This window comes from Haliaeetus albicilla, chromosome 4 (assembly GCF_947461875.1).
Source record: "Haliaeetus albicilla chromosome 4, bHalAlb1.1, whole genome shotgun sequence".
NCBI lineage: Eukaryota > Metazoa > Chordata > Aves > Accipitriformes > Accipitridae > Haliaeetus > Haliaeetus albicilla.
This window is the reverse complement of record NC_091486.1, coordinates 53,701,226-53,723,944: the sequence shown is the minus strand read 5'-3', so window position 1 is coordinate 53,723,944 and position 22,719 is coordinate 53,701,226. Positions and strand designations below refer to the sequence as shown.

At 41.0% G+C, this 22,719-nt stretch overlaps 2 protein-coding genes across 9 annotated transcripts in view; one reads left to right on the top strand and one right to left on the bottom strand.

Annotated features, from left to right (window-relative positions):
- DFFB (DNA fragmentation factor subunit beta) overlaps positions 1-2,359 on the bottom strand; it is a 4,701-nt gene extending 2,342 nt beyond the window's left edge. The window contains exons 1-6 of one of the 4 annotated variants that reach the window (XM_069782836.1): positions 2,108-2,350; positions 1,910-2,036; positions 1,595-1,789; positions 812-891; positions 472-642; positions 136-236 (exon numbers count right to left, since the gene is read on the bottom strand). In XM_069782836.1, the coding sequence (XP_069638937.1) occupies positions 136-236; positions 472-642; positions 812-891; positions 1,595-1,789; positions 1,910-2,036; positions 2,108-2,221 (788 nt within the window). In that variant the 5' untranslated portion in view covers positions 2,222-2,350. Of the gene's footprint in view, positions 1-135; positions 237-471; positions 643-811; positions 892-1,594; positions 1,790-1,909 lie in introns of all 4 variants that reach the window. The other 3 variants (XM_069782837.1, XM_069782833.1, XM_069782835.1) reach the window with 3 other exon arrangements.
- The window catches only part of CEP104 (centrosomal protein 104), a 26,104-nt gene extending 3,385 nt beyond the window's left edge, over positions 1-22,719 (top strand). The window contains exons 1-24 of one of the 5 annotated variants that reach the window (XR_011324516.1): positions 2,282-2,363; positions 3,106-3,270; positions 3,790-3,963; positions 4,287-4,425; positions 5,106-5,171; positions 5,555-5,631; positions 5,800-5,968; positions 6,188-6,346; positions 6,979-7,227; positions 8,119-8,322; positions 8,845-9,012; positions 9,605-9,778; positions 11,347-11,523; positions 11,846-12,052; positions 12,552-12,668; positions 13,208-13,244; positions 13,750-13,831; positions 14,447-14,555; positions 14,865-15,003; positions 15,442-15,509; positions 17,022-17,112; positions 18,359-18,503; positions 21,395-21,613; positions 22,689-22,719. Coding sequence is in view for 3 of the 5 variants with exons in the window: in XM_069782824.1 (XP_069638925.1) it covers positions 3,158-3,270; positions 3,790-3,963; positions 4,287-4,425; positions 5,106-5,171; positions 5,555-5,631; positions 5,800-5,968; positions 6,188-6,346; positions 6,979-7,227; positions 8,119-8,322; positions 8,845-9,012; positions 9,605-9,778; positions 11,347-11,523; positions 11,846-12,052; positions 12,552-12,668; positions 13,208-13,244; positions 13,750-13,831; positions 14,447-14,555; positions 14,865-15,003; positions 15,442-15,509; positions 17,022-17,112; positions 18,359-18,495 (2,856 nt within the window). In the remaining 2 variants the exon portion in view is untranslated. Of the gene's footprint in view, positions 1-2,281; positions 2,364-2,694; positions 2,718-3,105; positions 3,271-3,789; positions 3,964-4,286; positions 4,426-5,105; positions 5,172-5,554; positions 5,632-5,799; positions 5,969-6,187; positions 6,347-6,978; positions 7,228-8,118; positions 8,323-8,844; positions 9,013-9,604; positions 9,779-11,346; positions 11,524-11,845; positions 12,053-12,551; positions 12,669-13,207; positions 13,245-13,749; positions 13,832-14,446; positions 14,556-14,864; positions 15,004-15,441; positions 15,510-17,021; positions 17,113-18,358; positions 18,504-21,394 lie in introns of those variants that run through there. The other 4 variants (XR_011324515.1, XM_069782822.1, XM_069782823.1 and 1 more) reach the window with 4 other exon arrangements.

The window sequence follows — 22,719 nt, the reverse complement described above, 5'->3', positions numbered from 1 at the left end:
AATGCACTAGTCACAGCAGAGGTAACTGCACAGTGGTGGTGGGGGGTGGCAGTGTAAAGACTCAATGGCTCTACCTTTCCTGCCTAAGATGAAGGGCATGAAACAGGTAAGCTTGGATTAATACTTTGTACATACATGTGATCGAGATTCCAGGTACTGAAGAGGATTCTGCTTTCCCTGTTACCGTAGGGGTTGATAGAATGCTTACATGGGCAGTCATCTCTGTCGAAAGGTCCCTGTAAAACAAGACGGCTACAATGAAAGGTGTACTGCTCGTCACCCCAGCGCTGTCCTTCCACTTGCTATAATGAACCAAAGATAGGTCACACGCTATGACAACATCACCCCGTTAAGTTTGATACTGCACTATGCAAGCATCCAAATACCTGTTTCCTTCCTCTAATGTCATTGCAAGTCATGCCACTGCTTGTTGGAACCAAGGCTCTCTGCTTCAGAAAGGGCTGAACTTACCTGACAAGAGAACCATCCCTCCGCAGTGCACAGGCGGACTGCCTCCTCCTCTCTTCTGTCAAAGTAGCATCCGTTGTATTTCACAGATCTCAGTTTATCTGACATCAGGTCAATTATCCTTTTATATGCATCTCTTGCTGTAGGATGAACATTGGAAATAAAACTACTAACCTAGGGGTGGGGGAAAAACAAAACCCAGTCATTCCTTGGTGCCTGTAGCAGCCTGAGGCTCTTTTCTACAATGAGCATATTGCCCTGTAAAAGTGTTTTATATATATGTGGTCACAGAATTACTTTTACTAGCAGCTTGAAAGTAAGTTACTTCAACAGAAACTGTTACCTCTTTCATGTAGCTTCGTATTCTGCTTTCACAACTGTATCGCATGTAGCTTGATTTGTTCTTAAAACGAGACTCTAGACCTAAAGGGAGTTAGATTATGTTGTAACTTAGTACTTCTAGTGCTGTGCTTCTGCCTAGCTGGGTGTTTATCCCTTCTTTTCCCAAACTCAGCGTGCACAGATTTTTTTCTTTCCCGATTTTATTTTACTGGTTCAAGACTACCCTGCTCTTAGCACTCTAAAGGACAGCGCAGAGCATCTGCTGTGAGAGCAGTAGCTGATATTATAGTTGTTAAATGTTTCTCATTAATGCGCACACACAGAGCACTAAGAGGCTGTGAAAAGAAAACTGAGTTGTTGAGGACGACCTGCAACAATGACTTGGGAATGGGAGAGGGAACTTGCAAAGAAAGTCTAGTTAGCTGGCTGATAGGTGCAAATTATCAATATACTATTAGCAAATCGTTAAAAGATTGTAAATGCAGACCTATATTGACGGGGGAAAAGATGTATTCCAGAGCAATCCTGGGTGAAGCAATAGGGAACATTGGGGTTGTTTTACCATTTTCTGACAGTAAATATGCATCTCTTTTAGAGAAGCACAAAAACTCACGCTGATGTTGGTGGTAACTAATCCCCGGACTGGGTACAAAATCGCACCAGCCAGGAGTCCTGAATTTTTGAACTACTTTTCCTTCCGAACAGTAAAACTGACAGGAGCGACTCCTTCGAGCAGCGTGAGCCCTGCTGCCCCTAAGCAGCTCCTTGCGGGCGACAGACGTACCTTCGAACCATTTCTTGTCGTCCTCCTTGTCCTCGGCCAGGCTGTTTTCGTTCAGGTTGTGGATCAGATCCGCCAGCAGCCTCTGCCTCCGAGGAGCCTGCTCGTCGGTGAGCAGCTTCCGCGCCGCCTCCACGACGGCATCTCTCTGGTTGTAGAAGGCGGCCAGGAACCCCTCGATGTCGCTGGCACCTGCGGCTTGCGCGGGGGAGACGGCACCGGCTCAGGGGCCGCGGCCGGGCCCGGGCGCTGCCCCACCGCCGCCGGTTGCCACCCCCCCACCGCGGACCCCGGACCCCCGACCCCCGCCGGACTCACAGCCCCGCCAGGTCTCTCCGGGGCCCAGCAGCACCAGCTCCGTCTGCGGCGGCAAGGCGCGGAAGTAGCTCTCGGTCACCTCCGTCCCGTCTTCGTAGAGGCAGAGGCGGCTGCCTGGCAAGGGAAGCTGCCCCCCGGGCGGGTGAGAGACGGGGCTGACCCTAACCCCGGCCCCGCGCCTCGGACACCGGCCCGCACCTGCAGCAACCGGCAACCCTTCCGCAACAACCCGCGCAGGCTCCCGGCCGCCACCCCGAACTTCTGCGGGCTGCCGCACCCGCGCAGGCGGACAGCCCGCAGCGGTTCCGCCATGCTCCCGCCCGCTCTCCCGCTGCCGCCGCCGCCGCCGCCCGGGCGCGCACGCGCCGCCGCGGGGAGGCTCGGGCGGGCGGGCGCGCATGCGCGGCGGCGGGCGCGGCGTTGCCATGAGACCCGGCGATGGGGCCGCAGTCAGGCAAGTGGGGCCTGGGCCCGGCCGCTTCTCCCTCTCCGCTTTGCCTTTCCTCTCCGGCCCTGGCGAGCCTTCCCCCCGGGCCGCCGCCGTGCGCTAGGCCGCCGCTTAGGGCGGTTTAGTCCCCCTCCTTGAGCCGGCGCCGTGACCCCTGCGGGGCCTGAGGGTTGTCGCCTCGGCCTGCTGCCGCCTCCTGTGGTGAAGCGGCCGGGGGAGGGGGGGGGGGTGAAGGAGAGAGGGAGCCGAAATTAATGCCGTGATATCTCTACGACACGGGGTGGGGGGTAGCGGTGGTCCTTGGCCCTTGTCCTGCCCGTTGTCTCCTGCCTTCTGCTGCCGCCCCTGTCAGCAGCCCAGGTGTGTGCGTAGCTGTGACACGGTGCTAGCTAGCTAGCTTTTGGCTAAACTGACCCCGTTCTTTATTCTTTGCTTCTTCCCTTTGGCTCAAGCGGACAGAGGATGGTACAGGCCGCTCCCGTGCGCGTTTTGGAACTCAAGTGGTTTCAGGTTCCATCTCGGATTAGCAGATTTAACTGAGTTTATTAGCAATTTGCTATACAAGTTAGCTAAACCCTCGTTTCACTAAGTACTAATAAAACACTCAGCATAAGAATATGGTGCAGTTTATGGTGCCAACATTAATTAAAGATAATCTAGATTTGTAGTCATCATCTACTGACTTGGTGGAGCACAGGATTTAATTCTTTGGCTGTAGTGTTTTAATGTTCTTTTATTGTCCTTCCAGGGATTAGCTTAAGCTTGAAACATCATTGCTTTGACTAGCTCGCTTCTGCAGGATGCCACAGAAGATCGGTTTTATAGTTGTTAGTTCATCGGGACACGAAGATGGCTTCAGTGCAAAAGAGCTGATGGTTCATGCACCGACTGTGAATGGATGGCGATCACCCAGGTACTGGAAGCGGGAGGTGCGGAGCCCTGAAGCACTGAGTTTAAAATGAGCAGGAGGTGTACCTTGCATGGTCAGAGTAGTTTACAGCATCCCAGACCAAACTGATTATAAAACCAGAAAACTTACTTTAATCCCGTGGAATCCTTATCCTGGGGGAAAAAAAGCACCTTGGTTACCACCTAAAGGCATCGCATTGCATTTAAATAAAGTCCTTTAAAAGGAAAAAAGGGAACCATTTTTGTTCTTGTCAGTCTTCTTGGAGTTTGCAGCCGCTTTGGCTTAGTGTTAAAAATCCAGTCTTCTCACCACATCTTCTAGACATGTATGGCGTACTTTAACATATGCATGCATGCGATAAGGTGAAGAGTGTTTCTACTCTACTCTTTGGTTTATTTTTACAATATCTGCAATGCTGACTTAAACTATAATAACTTTGGAAAGTTTCATAATTAAATGTTACTTGAGTTGGAAGTGAAGTCATCTTTAAAAAGGTGATTCAGAAATTGTGTATGTTTTCAGACTCTGTCAGTATCCACAGGAAATTGTTCTGCAGTTGGCGGAGAGGTGTCGAATACGAAAACTGCAGTTGCTTGCTCACCAGTACATGATTTCAAGCAAAATTGAGTTCTACATCAGTGAAAGCTTGCCTGAATACTTTGCTCCTTATCAGTCAGAGAGATTTCACAGACTAGGGTAAGTCAAAAAGCTCTAAATGGTTTTATTACCTTAATCAGAAAGGCTTCAGGAGGAAAGAATATTCATTGTGCTTTGCATGCAATATTAATACACTGTGCTGTAAGCAGTAAAGAGATCCCGTACTCACTTAGATCTGTAACAAAGCTGAAGATGTAGGTGTGAGAAGCATGATGTAGGTGAACAGTCTTGTCAGATGACAGCACACATTGTTTCAGTTATGAGAGCGCTTTAAACCATATCAAAGTGCTAACTTGAGGAGCAGAAATACAGCTGTGTATTTGTACATTTCCTCTGCTTACTTGTTATATTTTCCTTCTCAGTTATGTCCCTCTCTCAGACAATGAAAAGACTGATTTCAAAGCACGAGAGTTAAAATCTGTGTATATGGATGCAGTTGGCCAGTACCTGAAGCTGATTTTCCATAAAAATTATGTCAATAAATACAACTTATACGGTCAGGTAAGTTGAGTTAAGAGTCCATACTTGGTAAGCTAGATGGCATTTCAGTAGTACAGAATGGGCATAGAAATCCACTCCCTTGGTTTGTAGAAGCTAATAATGTTGTTTGAAAGCTCCTGGGTTTATTTTTGGTTTCTTTTAAAATGGAAAATACAAATAAGAGGTTGTAAGTGACTTGGAATCATGACCAAGTGCATGCAACTTATCCAGAACAAACGAGTCAAGTGCATGTTCCATTACTGCCTTCCATTCTGAGTTTTAGACTGCACAGCAGGCTCTGTGCTGAAGACAAAATGCTTTCTCTGAGAACAGCTTTGCAGTTTCTACAAAGCCACTCTTAGTCTTTAGGATCTGATGTGGCATTAAGTGGAGGTGTTGTGTAGCCATCCCAATACAGAAAAAAGCAAATATCTGCCTCAGTTCTGCAGTGACTCTTCACTTCCATTCCAGAGCAGTGCAGGAAGGGAACAACTGATGACTGTACACTGTGGTCTGTAGATGAATGTGGTCTGTAATGAAGCATGAAGTACATTTAGCACTTAGTGCTTTTCTTTGCTTCCATACCACCCTGGAGACCACAGGTCCTGCTTTTTTTTGTTCAAATTTTTTTGGTTCCGTTTTCATAAGATATGGAAATGTAATAACCTTATGCATTTACATTTTCTTTAAATCTATCCCAGGTTGCCCTAGTAGCTATAAACATTATTGGAGATCCAGCAGACTACAGCAATGACAGCAATAATACTGTAAGTGCAAAGCATCCCTGTCTTTTTAATGTTGCTACACATACTCAGTTACAGGGTTCTTGGGGTAATGGAATGCATCTTTCTTCTGCTAGTTTCTTGCTGTAGCAGAGCTGCCATGTATTGATTTTTTTTTGTTGTTATCTTGAAGCAAGAAAGTTCTCAAAAATTGAGCCTAATATGTGGATACAAAAAATAAAACACAATCAATTGGAACGTTTACATTTTCAGCCTCTCCAAGATCTCTTGTTTCAATATGCCCCAAAACATAAGTATTATAAGTAGTGTAGCTTATGTTGATTGTGGCAAGTCACAATTTCTGTCCTGAACACATACTTGATGTTGAATGTGCATTAAGATTTTTTTTTTTCTCCCCCCTTACAAAGCCTTCCAGAGAGAAGCTGATAGACCACTACTTAGGAATTAAATCAGATGACCCTGCCTTAGATGGAACTTACCTTGGGTAAGGATGTTTTTTTGCGTATACCCTGGCAAAATGTCTGCTCAGTCTAAAGTAGTTCTCAGTCTCTATATTTTGTTAGTTCCCTGCTAGTGAAGAGAGATGACATATGCTCAGACTGGTTTATTTTGGATTAACTGAAAGGTTATTTTATCCATTTTATATCTTCAGGAAGCCTGACTCCATTTCACCTCTGGATGATTTGGCTTTTGACATGTACCAGGATCCAGAAGTTGCTCAGATAATACGTAGACTGGATGAGAAGAAGCGTGAAGCTGTCCATCATGAACGCTATGATTATGCCAAGAAACTCAAACAAGCTATCGCAGACTTGCAAAAGGTATTGTTGAAAGACTGTTTATCTCTTAAGCCGAACAGTGTTCCCGTGGTCCCTCAGGGACCCTAGTGTTCATGAGGAATCATAATGATTTCCAGTATATTTTCAAAACAGTAATTTTAAAATCAGATAGCTTGATTTAGTAGCTTGGCTGGAAATACTGAAATGTATACATATATATGGTAATGTGATTCCAAGCTAGCCTGTTATACCACCTTCTAGGTAGGGGAACGACTTGGTCGATATGAGGTAGAGAAGCGCTATGCTGTAGAGAAAGAAGATTATGATCTGGCTAAAAAGAAGAAACAGCAAATGGAGGCATACCGCCTGAAGGTGTATGAGCAACTGGAGCTCCACGACCTTCTGGATGCAGACCTGATGGTGGGTACTGTTATTCCTAATTCAGGAGGCTTTATTCTGTGGGTGTTGTAAATAGAAATGGCAGAGCAACCAAAATAAATTCAGGGAAGAAGAGTTGTTACACAGGTACTTTATGACAATTACTTAAGGATTTTAAGTTTTCTATTTGGATTGTGGATTTCCCTAACCAAAGGCTTGCACGTCGCATTTTATGAACATGCTTAGTTCTCCATAGATAACATTACATTAAACTGTTAAGGTCTCAAGCAAATGACATTAGAATCCTGAATGTTTTGCATAATTGCAAGGCTACCCACTGCAGATTCATAAGGTACTTTCTCGTATTTTGAAGGGGTATAACAGTCTTATGCTGGCATCATGGCTAACCACAGAGAATTAATGTGATAAAATATAGTTTTATATTGTTCTCAGAATGGGAAGCTTTAAAATCTCTCCACACACGCATCTGCACAAAATTATTTTCCAATTGTTTCATAAAGCTGCATCCAGTGGCAATGATTACATGTCTGTGAGTGAGGTCTGATATTTACTTGAAAGCAGCAGAACCTTGTTGACTGTCAGAGTTGTAGCTGTGCTAACTGATTTTAGTACATTGCTAGCCTTGCTTTACAAAATCTCCTTCCTTTTCTCAGATTCGAAAACCACCTGAATTGCCTTTGGAGTCTATGATTTATACTGACAATCCTCAGCGCACAAAAGCTACAAATTCACCTCCTTGTGAGCACACAGAACCGCAAAAAGGAGAGCCATGGAGAGCAGAGCCTTTGCTGGAAGAGAAGTCAGCAGATCCCTCGTCTGCTAAGCCTGTTGCTCCCCATCAGTCCCCTCCTCCTCCTCAGACTCATCCTGCAACCGCCAGGGAAGTGTTTCCCAAAGAAAATGTGAGCAGCGTACGTCTGTTACTGCAGAAACCTGTCAGAGCAAATGATCTTGTATTCAACCTTCCAAAACAACAAGGTCTTTTGTGGTTATTCTTGTGGCTTATATAGTATCTGAAATTGACTGTGTTGCTGAGCAGTGCCCATCTAATAATTGGCATTGGTCTTTCTCTTTCCTGAATTTCTTTGGAAGCCTTTACAAATGTTCATTGAGTCTTGGGCAAAAGGGGATTATACCTGGTTTCCAAATAGATGAATGGAAGCAAATAGACATTAAATGACTAATCAAGGGTCATACAGCCAATATAGTGGTAGCTGAATTCTGCTTGCTCCTTTAATGGCTTAATAAATCTCCTTCTCAGAGATCATGTTGGATGAATCTACAGCAGCAAGGGAATTTGTTGGAATGTGGTTGTAGGGTAAGAGTCTTGGTGTCATGTCTAAAGAGAGGAAGAAAATCATACTATCTAGTTAACCTGATCTTTAGGTTTTGCTGCTTCAGCTTTTGGCAAAGCTAATGAAGACTTGTGTTGACTCTAGTAGCAGTAGTATTTGCTCTTAACGGGATGTTGACTTAAAATAATTTAACAAATAAGGCTTTATGACTTGCTGGCTTCCTGTCAACAGGTGATTTCTTCTGTAGATGCGTGCACTTCCACAAAAGGCATTTTGTGTGTGTTTTATTGTATTCTATAAACAAGAAATAAGTTTTATTCACAGGCACTGATTCCATTTTTTCATGATGTTATTATGGGAACTTCAACATCTGTACTTAAATGTAAAGCAGTACTGCTTTGACGGGGGAAAAAATGCATTGAGGTGAATCCAAGTAGTGATGAAACAACTCCATATCTAAGTCATTTCTAGAATAGCCAATTTTGTCTTCTCTGTTAGGTTGAATTTTTACCTTATGATGAGAGACCTCTTCCAGCTATCTGCAAACAGCCTGATGAAGCAATTGCGTACCTTGAGCCGGAGATGGCTGAAGGGGCTATCGATGATACTCCAAGAAGTGGCATTACTGGGGAACCAGAACCGTTAACTGAGAAGGCACTGAGGGAGGCCAGCCCTGCTATTGAAGTTTTTGGAGAAGCTTTGGTAAAAAACAATAAAATAAACACATAGATTATTGTGGTCTGTGTTGAGTTGATTTTACATGCACTCTGTCAACAAAGATCTACTGATACGGTTTTTACATGTTCAGAGCTGTTACTTGAAAGTCTGAGATTAGAATTTGACCTTGGATATGTGGGTGCCTGTTTTCAACACTTATATGATGCTGTAGCTTTTATGATTGATTATTTGATGAGCTATTAAGCAGATAGTATCTGGTAGACTGCTTTAGGGTACGGACCCTACCAGAATACCCATAACTTGCCACTGTCGTTTGCAGGGAGAGAAATCGTTGCTGTGCGCGAAATGGTTCCTTGACCCTGACCTGTTAATCCATTTTATTCATCATTTTTCAAAAGTATGTGCTTTTAATAAAAGCCAAATTCCTGTAGGAAACACCTGGGGATTTCATGCTGAAGTTCATATGTTCTTTTGAGGCTGTTTCTATATATAAATATTGAAAGATCAGTATTGACCTTTTAAGAGATAAACTTGTTCTGTGTTCAGGTTTCAGGAGCATATTCCAAAACTTGGTCGTATCGAGAAGACGCATTACTGGCTGTGTATAAGAAGCTGATGGAAATGTCAGTAAAGACTCCAAAGGACGATTTAAAGAACATGCTGAGAGCAGCCATTTTTCTTGTAAGGAGAGCCATCAAAGACATAGTGTCTTCAGTAAGTTGTGATGTGTTTGATAAGAAATGCTCCAGTGAAGAACTGACAGCAAAAATTGTAGAACTGTGTGGTTAAGGCACTTTAAATAATTTAAATGGTTTGTAAAACTACTGTTGAGTAAGTTAAAAAAAAACAAAACAAAAACCGAAACAAAAACAAATTAAATGTCAGCTTTTAGTTAGGATCAAGGACTGAGCAAAGTCTGGCATTCAGCAGCATGGAAAATACTGTCCTGGGCTGAGTAATGAGCTTGAGAAACAACTGCTGATGCAGTAAATGTGTACTGTGGTTGAGCCTTTTTTGGGGGCAGGTGTGTGTAAAGTTGAAATACAGCAATGAAGTAACTTTTAATTTCCAACTTGAGAGACTACAGGAGACTTAGGCTTCAAATAAGCCTTAAACAAGAAGAAAAGAAAAAAATCAAGAGCTGTGTTACTCTTTATAAAAAAAATTCTGAAGCCTTTCACCTAAACCCTAGCGACATGTTTTCTGGAAGAGAGGTATCTGAATGAAGTAGATTTTACCACATTGTCTGAAAACAGGGATCTGTGTGGTATTTTTGTCTAGTGTTTATTTTTTCTTTTTAACTTAGGTTTTTCAAGCTTCCCTGAAACTCTTAAAAATGATCATTACCCAATATATACCAAAACATCAACTAGGAAAACTAGAAACTTCTCATTGTGTAGAAAAAACGCTTCCAAGTTTGCTTTCTAGAACAGGAGACTCTTCATCCCGTCTTCGCCTTGTGGCTTCTAACTTCATTCAGGTAGGTGTTTTTCTTCAAATTACGGTTTGACTGCATTAAGAATGTCACAGAGCTTACAGGTGGATAACATCTAATCAGACTTGACTTCAAGACCAGAGTTTGGTGCTGTAAAGGATTATGCCTTACATGGAAGGCAAAGTGGGAGCACCAACTTAGTATCTTTGCAGTGTTTTTTCTAGCCATGTATTGTCACCTTTGTTGTGGGGGACAGTGTGGGGAGATACCTGCTGCTGCAGATGCAAGAAAGGTACGACTCTTGCATTCTTCTTAATTGCAAGTGATCTACAGAGATGAGAGCAAGAAAGTACAACATACTGCTCAGGCTGTGTTGCAGTTTGATTGCATTTTTGACAGTCAACTTTTGAAAGTCAACTTAGCATAAAAAAGATGCCCATTTTAAAAGACACAGTCCATTCTTTGCTCAATTGTTGACAAAGAGCAGCTGTGAACAGCTGCTAGAGGATTACAGGCTCTGTTTTCCAGTAGAATTTAGAAGAAAGAACAGTAGTTCTGTGTGAAAATCTGTTAATTCAGTCCTGGGAGTGGAGTGGAGTGAGTCACTGGCTCTGGGTTATTTATCCTTGCTTGCATCCACACATGGAGGGAAAAGACTTCTCTTTCGCTGTAGACGTAACTAAAATTTTAACAGGGTTAATTGCGTAAAGTGCTCTGGTGTGTCACTGGAACCCCAAAGGTGACAGGTTACTTTATTACTACTGCTTGGCTTGTTTAGAATAGATTTTGTAATTGAATGAGAACAGAAATGAGAAAATGGTTACAGATATATTTTTGTAGACGGGACATGGCCTGGAGAGAAGGAAAATGTGTTTGTTTTGTATCGCTGCTAATAGATGATACCCTGACTGAATAAGCAGTTCTCTAGGGAAGGTGCCACATATCTCTAGAAATAAGTATGTCCAAAACAGACCAGCCAACCTGGTGACAACTGCATCTGGTCCTCAGGAAGAGGGACTGCAGGACACCATCATCTGCTTGAGTGTCTGTCAGCTGACAGGAACTGGGAGGAGGGGTGCTTTGGGTTATTAAACATTCTGCTACCTGCAAAGAAATAAAACATTGAGCTTTGAATAACAGCAGAATTTAGCCCTTTGCAAAATAGAATGAGAAGTTATAAGATGGCATGTGTTTTCTGAAGCACTCTTGAAATCCATCTTGATGCAATGTCAAGACTTTGCATCCTTTGTGACACTTCTCATCTACCTTCTCCTCAGATAGTTCGGTGTAAGATGGAGTTCTTGAAATTCTTCTTACAGCCCAGTTCTATAACTCTTGCTCATCTGAGCATGACTAAGATTTTATCGAGTTCTCAGTAGCTTTCTCTCTGATGCCAAAAACAAGACCAAACATCTGTGTAATCCTCTTTTTAAAACCTTTGCAAGTAACTTCTGGCTGCTGAAGTAAGAAATAAGCAGCTACTTCTTATGGAAGGCTTATTTTGTTTTACTTAACTTGTTATAAGTAACTTAGAATAACTCTACTTTGCAAAGACAGTTAATTTTCCTCATTTAGCATTCCTCCATGCACACTGACTCTCTGTATGTTTATAGGAAATGGCACTGTGTAGTGAAGTTAAACCTCTTCAGATCGTTCCAGTTCATTTGGTTCAACCGTTAAAACCAAACTCCCCAACACATCTGGCGATGAGTCAAGTGGAATTAGTGGCGTGCCTATTGAAAGACATAGGAACTGAAAACTCTGGGTTTACCATCAGCAATGTCATGAAGGTAGGAGTCTGAGTTTACAGCACATGAAGTGTTTTCTGTTGCTGTTTTATTGGGGCTTATCTGTCTGCTTTGGAGTGCTTGGTGAATTACTGAAGAGAATTTGAGCCTCTTGGAGGTGACAACACACAACCATGTGAGGAGGCAAGATGCCAATACGGGGAAAAAAGAATCACTGGGTCAAAAAGTGTTTGGAAAAACCTTTCTCTATGAAGATTTCTCCCACTGCAGTGAAATAATTGTCTTAGACTAATAAGTCCTTAAAAAGAATGTGGGAAAAGAGAGGCTCTTTTTTTTTTTTTCCCCCTCTTTTTTTTCTTTTCAGTTTGCAACGGGAGCTTTGGAACACAGAGTTTATGAAGTTCGTGATGTAGCGTTGCGGATTATCTTTGATATGTACAGGCAGCACAAGGCTGCTATACTGGAATATCTTCCTCCAGATGATGCAAGCATTCGCAAGACTGTTCTCTATAAAACACTCTTTGATGGATTTACTAAAATAGATGGCAAACTTTCTGAAGCTGAAATTAGGGTATGTAATAAGATTGCAGAACACATGTAGCTACTTTAAACATTTCATTCAACTGAGCAATATACTGATTTCATAGTTATATTAGACATTGAATGACATGCATAGCAGAGTATCTTAAGGTGTGTTGTTAACATTATTTAGTGTAACAAGCTGGTGTTCAGTTTATTACATATACTTAATCTTATGAATAAAGCCTACAAAGAATACAGAGATGGTACTTTTGAAATAATGCACAATCATTTTGGAAAATACACATATACTATTTTATGCTGGCTAGCCTTGGAAACAGTAAGCACAGGGGAAATGCTATGTGTTTCTTTCAGGCTAGTACAGAGGACTTTGGGGCAAGGGAGGTGTTCCTGTAACACACCAATCATTTAACCAAGCAGGATGTTTCTTGTACTGTATTGACCATTTGTTCTATGCTGATGTGTTTTCCAATCTCTCCTATATGACAGATGGTTCAAAAACTTGTAATTAAAAGAGTATTTCTTGACAGGCACAGAGAAAGGCAGCAACAGAAGAAGCAGAGAAACAGAAGAAGGAAGAAATAAAAGTTCTGCAAGGTCAGCTGGCAGCTCTAAAGGAGATAGAAGCAGAAGTTCAAGCTGGAAAGGTTAGGGTGGTTTGGTTTTGATTTTTTTTTTTAAATCCTTTTCTCCTCAGGTATCACAGGCTTAGATAATTAACATTACTGTTGTCTCATTATAAACAAAAAAAAAAAAAAAAAAGAGAGGCTCCATGACGTACTCCTCTTCAGCAGTCCAACTTAAAAACTGTGTGTAAATTCAAGAGTCTTTCTACAAGTCTGAGTGTTTCTATACCAGCTAGAGTATAGGAATTGTACCGAGTGCGTCAAGGCCCTCCAGAAGCATGCTGTACTGCACATCCATTAAGTTTTATATCTGAACCTTAGAAAGGTAGTCAGCTACCCCAATGCCAGGAAGTAGGACTGTTTTACCCCCCTCAGAAGATTGCTGCCTTAATACCCGAGAGATCTGCTGTGGGACCAGAAGCACAAACATTGTAATGCACTGGCTCTGCTTCTAAGCTTTTAATTCCAGAGGAAAATCAGAATATAATCTGTTCTTTTTCTCCCTGGCAAGCATCACAGTCATTAAGCAAATTTCTGACTTAAATTTCTTTATTCAATAGGAGAAAGAATCTGATTTTCAGAAGCCAAAGAATCAAGGTAGGTAGTTTCAAATAGTATTAAGAAATGTAGAGATATTTCAGGATGTCTTTGAAACACTGTGGATGCTTAATAGATTATTGAATTATCTCGGTTAAAAGCATGCCAGAGTGCTTCAGATTGGCTGAGTCTCAACCTACCATAGAGGTAACCATTAAGTTCACGAAAGAAAATTTACCATCAGCTAACCAGTTAATTTCTAATAAGAAATTAGTATGGCTTGGCTTGAAGCCATTTTAGGTTTCTCCTCAACCTGAGGCAGAACAGCTATTACATGTAAAAATAATCAGTGAAATATTTTACTGTTGCGGACCCCTAAAGAAATAGTTTCCCAGCTGCCTGCAGGTATCTTGTCTTGCAGTGCTTGTTTACCAGTATGGCAATGTTATGATTCTATTAGATTATTTTTTTTTTCTGCTGTTAAGATCCAGAGAAGCAGTATTTCTAGGCATGCACAAAAACTAATGAAAATGTGATCTTGGTTTTAATAGTTCTCTTTTTACAGGTTACCAGGTAAATGAAAGCCCACAGCCTGCAGCAGCAGAGATTCCAGATGATCATGCCTCTGTTGCAAATTACTTGGATAAGTAAGTTAGATGAGCAACTTCTAATCACCTTAAGCACTTAGTATATAACCTGCAAGCTAATAATGTTAATAACAGTTTTCCAGTAGATCAAAGCTAATACCTTCAGCGTTGAAACAATGAAAATGTAAATCTCTTCTAACAGACTTGGAGTTATCGCTAGGCAATCCTAGATGTTGATTTCTTAAGTTCTTGGATAGCATGACCTTGAACTTGTTTTCTGAGTAGTTGTTTGTGGGACAAGAAATCGCCACAGTTTAATGTTCAACTGCCAGTATAAAATAAGGCAAAGGTATATGGTAGTTTTCATGTGAATTGTAGCATAAGGGCATAGAGAAAGCATTTGAAAATTCTGGAGCCGTGAAAGCCAGTTGCAGTGAGCTGTTCTCAGTGCTTTTGTAAAATTATGTCTTTCTATAGGAACAAATGCTTTATAGTTGTATTCACCATAAATTATATAATAGTATCTGTTCACGTCCTACCCTAAGGCCAGCATTATATGGGGAAAATGAGGTACACCAAGATGTTAGCTATTTTTCAGAATAGTTTCTAACAGAAGAAACAGGGTTCATTCATTTCACTCTGTGATGTTACCGATGTTTGTATTTTTTTTCCTAGCTTATGTATTTTTTGTGGGGAAAGGGACGAATCCTTCACAGAGGAAGGATTGGATCTCCATTACTGGAAACACTGCCCTATGTTAACCAGATGTGAGCACTGCAAACAGGTTAGGCATAAACTTTCTAGAGCTACTACAAGACATTAACCATTGTTATTCTGGTTTTAAGGTGCAATACGATACTTAGCCCTAAGGTAGATGAATTCTGAACACAGCTGTGTGATCTTGGGTAGTGCTTCTCTAAAAGAGCAGCATTATAAATTGTATTAATAACTGGACTAAAATTTCATTTTCCCTTTGTCATTTTGGAAAGTGAGATTTAACTTCCAAAAATTGCAGTTTTTTAAATACTATCCTTATTTACTCAGTGCAGTACAAATCTACAAATCTTTTTGGGTGCCTCTTGCTCTGTTGCAGGTGGTGGAAATAGCAAGCCTGACAGAGCACTTGTTGACTGATTGTGATAAAAAGGACAGCTTTGGGAAATGTCAACGATGCAGTGAGGCCCTTCCAAAAGATGAGTTGCCCAAGCATATTAAGAGCAAGACTTGCAATTGTGAGTAGTTTCGAACAGGAAGGTTGAACTTCAAAGGTCAAGTCAGTCAGACTTTCAAATACTGCAAATCTTTGGCAAGTCAGACCGCTTCTGTTTAGGTACCGCATGGTGGATTTAGAAATCTAAGTAAATAGAATAAATGCCTGAGTTTCCCAGTGCTTGAAATGCTTCGCTTTTATGAAGGTATGGGGGGAGGATGAGTGAGGAGAACAGAAAGCCTCTACCACATCCTTGTGGATTAAGCCCTATCACTCCTTTTGATCTTGTTTCAATGTAGATGATTAAACACGGGACTTCTTTGACAGCAGTCAATGGTAATAGGGTAGGAGCTGGTTTAGCCATAGGGTAGTTTTATGCTCTTTGTTGTGCAGCTTCTCCTTTTGTATTTGAAATTAGCCTGTCTTTGCCATTCTTACATTATTTTTCTAATCGTTTCAGCTGCCAAACCAGAAAATGTGGCAAACCATTGCCCATTGTGCCATCACAACTTTTCCCCAGGAGAGGAGGTAAGACTGCCTTCCAGACTGATCTGCTGTTGTTATGTCAGTGGGAGTGAATTCCTGTCCTCTTCTAACACTGGCTTATACCCACCAACTTAAGAACTTGCCTGGATTATTGCTGGGGTCTATAATGGCTACCTCACGCTCTGGGGACCATAGTTGAACCTGGGTCTTTTGCCCTTAGAGGTGTATATGGGAACCACAGGGCTACAGGCTATTCAGTGTCGGTCTTTCTCCTCCTGCAGAGGCAGCTATACACCTTACAGCTTTCCAAATTCCCAACTACTACAAGATTCTGTGAGTTCACTTGTCAGCCCTAGTGTTTGGAGTGAGATTATGCAGCTTAAAATACTGCAACAGGACTGAGCACATCCAACAGGGCATCCAGGATTAAGACTATGTTGATTTTGGTATAAGAAAAAATTGACATGAAGAAAGTAAGCAAGAACTGCTATAATTGTCAAGAGAGTTGAGGTGGCCTCTCTCTAATTTCTGCACGCTATTCCCTGTAACTGCCTAATGCTGTGAAATCTCTGACACGCCAGCTCTAATTGCCTTCTGCAATTGAAAATATGTATTGGTATTATATAAAAAGCAATTTGTCCAGAAAAGACTTAATATATCTGTTTGAGTCTTTTATATGAATCATCTAACACTACATTATGATCATATTTAAGTAGTTCTGTGTATGATTTAATTTTTGGAAAAAGGCTATCCAGGGAGCAGCTAACAGCACTATGCTGAGTATTAGATCCAGTTAAATGTCATTGGCTGATACGTAATCTATGTTATTTTCTTCCTTTCAATGGGACCATTGAGTAGTGCTTCTGTTCTCAACAACAAGTTTTTTCCAAATTTTTGCTTTGCCCAGCGCGAGGAGCTCAGAAAATACCGTAACCAAGTCTGAAGAGTTTGTTGAGAATGTATGTCTTGTTTGGATTCATTTGGGTTTTGGTTGTTTGTTTTGTTTTTTTTTTCTTCTGCCCAAATTATTCTTGTAAGTAAGAGGCTTCACATAGCCCTAGTTTGAAGAAGCTGTCATGTTCCTGTAATAGCAGTTCCTACTCCTTCGGGTTGCTGAATGCTTTAACTATTACCATAACCTTGTAGTTACGCCCATACCTTTTCGGTTTAAAATATGTGTAGAAGAAAAGATTTTTGATGTTATTTGTATATTGTTCTTTCCTGATATGAACTCAGCTGTTAGTTAAGAAAATTTTAAAAACAAAATGAATGTCACTTGTTTTTAATTTCGAGGATCTGTCTGGGTTTTTTTATTGTGATGTACCTTTTAAGTTATATTAAAAAATTGATATATTAATTTCTATTTCACTTAGTAAGTCATAAGGTGCTCATGCTTTTATGAGTAAGCAGTTTTAAATGCTGTTGCCATAAAGACTGTATACAACCCTCATTTTCCCCATGTTTTAAAAAGTATATGTGCATACATAGTGACTAGATAAGAGATCGGCTAATTTTGCTGGTATTGTAATATCACTTCTTTTTAATTGACTTTAGGCCTGGAAGTCTCACCTAATGGGCAAAGATGGCTGTAAAATGAATCAACGGAGATTATCCACAATAAATAAAACTCTTCTGTTGCAGCCTAGTAAGATATTATTTTATTATAATAATGATTACGCTTTTTACTGTGTTGCCTTTGCTTAAGAAAAGTATTTCATCCTTGAGAGCAAGCTGGCTCTTAATTAGTTGTTCAACACTTTTTGCATTTGTGTAACCTAACTGGTATTTCTCATGCTGGTATAGGCTACAGTATACGTAGGGAGCAAATTCTCAAGATCATTCAATAACAATAATTTCAAAATGAGGGCATTAGCTCAGTGGATTGGGGAAGCTGGCATATCTGATAATTTGATCAGTTCAGGGGTTTTCTCCGCCATAATAGTACGACCATGAATAGAACAATCAGCAGTGATACTAAACAGTTAACATTCTGGAAAGCTCCTGAACGCTGACACAGAGAACCGGGAGCCTGATTTAGCTTTTAATGTCCAATCAGAGGATGCTAATCTAATCGTAATTACAAGATGAATTGAATAGTTAGTGCTGTGTACTGCTTTTCCTTTTCAATTCAGACCCAGGAGCTAGGCAGAATTTATGATTGTGCAGCTTCTTCACCAACAAAGAGAAACTGATGCTGATGTCAGGTGTTGGGGTTTTTTTTAACAGTTGTCTTTACGAAGCACATGCAAAATCCTTTTATTTCCCGAACACAGAAGTTAAACAAGCGGTTTTCACTGCCTGCAGCACCAAAACTCTTTTGGCCAGTAGGATCCAAAACCTGTCCTCCTTCAGACTTTTTTCAGAGTTCTTTAGTCCACTGCATGTTCAGGTTGTTGCTAGAGTTAACCTCCTCTGCCTGATACTTGGCTTTGCTCATATCTGCGTTTCACAACTACTCCAAGTTGTGAACTGTTGAATTGTCTCTTTTCGCTGTCACCAGTGAAATGCGGTTAAACTCGACAGTTTCCAGTCTTGAACTGGACCTACAATCATGTCTGTCTATCCGTCTTCAGCTTTGCTGTTTCTACTTGCTAATGAGAATGCTAGTTAGTTTACTGCTGCTTAGAATTCGGAGACATAGAAGGAACTTAAATCCTTCCTGGACACAGCTAAAGCTCCAGAGCAATTTCCTAGACATAGGAAAGGAAACCTGACCATTTAGTCCTACCACTCCTGGTATGAGACACACCTCACCCTGGATGCCTGCCAACTTTTAGTTGCTAGTACCAGTCATTCGGACTTAATGTATCTTGAGAATCAAAATGGGGAGTTAAGATTCAAGTCTGGGACTAGATGTGCTCGCAATAATGATCTGTATTTTCTCTTCACAGGCAAAATAGGTGGCCAGTATTTAAGGAAGCCAGGTCCTTCAGGAGCAAAAGCTCGACCTCCCTCTATAGGAAGCAAGATCCCAACCCCAAGAGGGGGCCCAAATAAAAGCACTGGCAAAACATACTCAAAGCGATGACAGGACAAGTATTTCTCCCTATGTCTTAATAACTGGGCATGTAGTTGTTAATAGTTATTTAAAAATTGTGGGCAACTCATATAATCTTATTTGTTTGACTACATAGGACTGTTTACCAGCCTTGAGCAGTACTTGCCTGTCTGGTAACTTTTGCATTAGCTGTCTGTGCAGCACTGTGCTTTTTCTCCTAGAAATGCTCATGTCAGAAATATGCAAAATGTTCTGGGACAGATCTAGCCTGCCACATTCCCCATATGGCACAAGGAAGGCCGTGCATTGGTCTTTGGTTCCTCATGTTAAAAAAACTCCCCAATGAGTATGGAGTTAACACGGCCACACTGTGCGGCTGCTGTCACGGTCAGCACAGAGGCTGTGCCCAGAGGTTATGCGATTCCTCTGGGACCGTGGTTCTAACAGGCTGGCTTTGAGATCCAGTAAGGAATTTCCTTAAGGTCCAAAAGCCACAGTCATTTCTGTTTTGGCTTTCTTTGGGGGAAGAGCAAGAAACTGACCAAGCAGAAATTGTACTAGACTTTCAGGACAGAGCTGAAAAGCATTTGTTCTTTTGATCTAAGCGTGACACTTGTTTGCAATTACACGTTCTGAAAGGTTGGCAAGTAATACCTGTATTAGCTGACTACCACCTGATCACTTCAGTGTAATAATGGCAGAATATATTGCTAATAGTTTTCTGCCAAAATTGACTTTATAACATGCTGAAAGTAATAGTGTCAATAATTTTTGTTTGTCTTGCCGTCAGACACTTGTGGTAGACAAATGGGTTGCAAGTTTAATTGCGTGCACTGGTTGGCTAGGAGATAAGCTGCCTGTGTGTATTTCTGCATTACATCAGTGCATTTACAGAGAATTCATCATCATTAAACTTGAGGAAACACCACTGAAAATAGGGATATACAATGAGCAAAACAGGCTTGTTGCAGTCGCGCATGTTCCTTTGATGTGATGATGATGTTGATATCTTAGTGATGCCATTGTTCATCTGCTATGATGTGCAGCTGGCATAAGGTGAAATGAAAAATGCATGCATGTGTAGAAGGAAATACATGTCAGACTATACGAAATGTGTATCTCTGTTATCTGAAAGACGTGTATGATCCTATATAGATAAACTCTCAAACCATATGTGGTTCAAGAATTCCATAAGGCAAAATTCTTCCTCATGTGTTTGCTAGAAGGAATAAAAAAAAAAAAAGGGAGAAATTGCAATGTAGACAAGGAAAGCTATGGGGTTTGTTTTTTCCACTGCAAATCCTATAGTGTGGATTTATTTGCTTCACTTAAGGCATGTTTACAAGTAGGGCCAGGAATTGGAAAGCTTTTTCAGGCGTCCACTCCTCGGGTATAATGAAGTAAGTCAAAGAATCATGCCGTTCTTTGGTGATTAGTTTAGCCACTGTGCCAGGATCTAGTGCATTTTGATAGGAAGAAAGACACTATTAGTGTGTTTACAACAGCTGCCTTTTTCTTCCGTGTATTTGTTGTGATAAATTTTGTCAGTTAAAATGGGGCAAATTTATAGCCATTGTAAAAGCTTACAAGTCCATTTATTTGTGCTAGGCGGTAAAACTCTTGGTTCTTTCATTGGAAATGGGAACCGTTCTTTTTTTTAAAACTGACTGGTATCCTTGAACACCTCGTAAGTCAGCTGAAAGCTCTAGTTGACCCTGCAAGGAAAGGAATTGGATCAGGGCCATTATAAAATGTTTCCACTCATTTTTAAAATGCTTAGAAACATTACTTTGACAGATAACTTTGCTTTCTTTTCTAATACTGGTTGGTGTCTGTAATTTTACAAGTTCAAGCATGTTAATAATGTGGAGTGAAATAGATGTCTCTTCCTTGGGTCTGCCGAGCCTCTAGGAGTAACACAAGCCATGCATGGTGGGAAGTGGTTTCACCGTGGAAGCCTGGCCTTTACATATATTTCAGGTTTAGAGTTTTAAAGGCAGCAGAGCAGTACCCAAAGTGCTACTCAACGCCAAGAATTAGCACCAAATAAAAAAGCTAAAGGGCTGGTTGGATATTGCCATATGACATGCCATTACGTAGGAAGTAACAAGAAATAGCTGTTCCGCGCTGCCTCTCTCGCTGTGCACTAAGTGCCTTATTAGTCCATTTGACAAGAGGATTGAGCTAAACTGCATGAGTCCCACTTGGTACATAATAAGAGCGTGTATTGATGGAGCTACTGTAAAAATTAAAGTTATGCTTTAAAATCTCACAGTTAATTCTGAAATTTATCCCCAAGAAATGGCCCCTTAAAGAAAAGAAAAAAATCTTTGTGGGGCCCTGAAAAGCTTGAATTAATAAATTTAGACCTTTTTTCCTGCTTTCGTGTACTTTCTCGCAGCTCGCTTCTAAATCCAGCTCTGAGTGTCTCTAGTTAGGTCTTGATTAAAATAAATATCCATAGACTACTGCATGTGACTGTTTAATAGCTTCAAAGAGAACAAATTCTACTGAGACACAATGTATGAAGCTTTGTACCTAAAGAACAATCCTAACACTTCTACTTGTAACACTTGGGCAACTGCTTTCCAGGATAGCATTAACCGGTCTCAAGTCTATGTCCACCACAGGTACAAGAATGAGTGATCACGGTAATAGAAGTTTTGGGGGTTGGGGTTTTTTGCTACCACTGAGCGAATCTGCAGTATTGTTTTGTATATACATATTTTGTAATATGCGGGTTTTATAGTTGGGGTGCAGCCTATCTACAAGCTTATGAATTTTACAGGTAGATCGGTGCACTTGTACTTTGAAAGTCTTTATATAAATTGTTTCTTTAACTCTTCCAAATATATATAACAATAAATATACATACATTAGGAATATATATATATTAACAAATATGTATGTATTTTTATTTCTCCTTCAGTGACACAGGTTCCTACTTAAGCACCTGATCCCTTATGCAAGCAAAATAACCAGTGATTTTGCTCAGAGATTAGCACGTGCAATGGACCGCAGGCTCATGAGCTGCTGCCTAGAGCATTTTTTCCTTTTGGAGATAAAACTGTGAGCTTTCCGTTGTGCAAGTTTAATGAAAAAAACCCGTTTGCAAAGGTCCTCCATGTGTTCTGGATTGGCCACTATAGTATGTATACTGAATTGGTAAATACAGCTCTCCGTTACTCTTCAACCATGGCTTTTTAACCCAGTCAAGCAAAGCGTAATTAAAGTAATCTGTTAAATCCTGCATGTAGCAGGGTGCGTGCTTTCTATGTTATAATATTATGGGACAACCTTTTTAAACTTCTTATTTAAAAAAAAAAAGGGGGGGGGAAGTAGTTAAAAAAAACAACAAATAAACCAAAAAACCAAAACCAAGACCCCACAAATGTTACGAGTTATAGTGAGGGTCATATTTCCCAGCGCTGACCGATTGGAATAGCCGAAAAGTTGGGAGCTATGGGAAGACACTTTTACAGACCTTCTCTTTGGAGGCATTTTCTCTTGGGTAGCACTTGTGTCTCACATTTGTCACATTTGTGTATGAGGATGTTTTCCTGCTGCTCTGCTCCACACTCAGGCCGCCTGTCTCCCCCTGTGGTTGTTGGGGCTCCGGAGCGAGCACCGTAACTGCTTTTCTCTTTGCTCCATCGTAGAGCGCAGTAATTATGCCTTTGGGACCTGTGCAATAACTCTGCAGCTTTTTCACTGCAAGAAGTTGTCATGTAGGAGATTCCTGCCTCTTCCCTGTCCTTGCCACCCAGCTTACTCACCTAAGGAGCAGGAATTAGGTATGCGCAAGGGAAGCGCATTTCAGAGCCTTTGTCGAACAGCTTTTAAAAGCCAAATGCATAGGCTTGGGCACACCACATTGCATCTTAGGGCTTTGTAATTTTTTTTTTTTTTTTTCCAAATCCAGACTAGCTCTTTAGCAACATTTAAAAGAAATCATTTCAACATTTCAACATTTTAGAGTGCATAACATTCACTGAGAATCCTGGGCACTTTGGGACTAAAAAAATGCACTTCTAAAGTGAGATGTAAAGATAGTAACTATTCAATGGTAGGAACTGGAAACAGAAGTGATAAAACACAGATTATATTTTTTAGGATGTGAGAGGACCTTCTCTGAGCACAGTAGTACCACCACTGTAATTTTTAAAGGATGATTTCACTGGGCTGCTTCCTTGCACTTAATAAACAACCTGTGTTTTCTGCAGTGGCAAAATAAACAGTGGTGTGAAAAACACA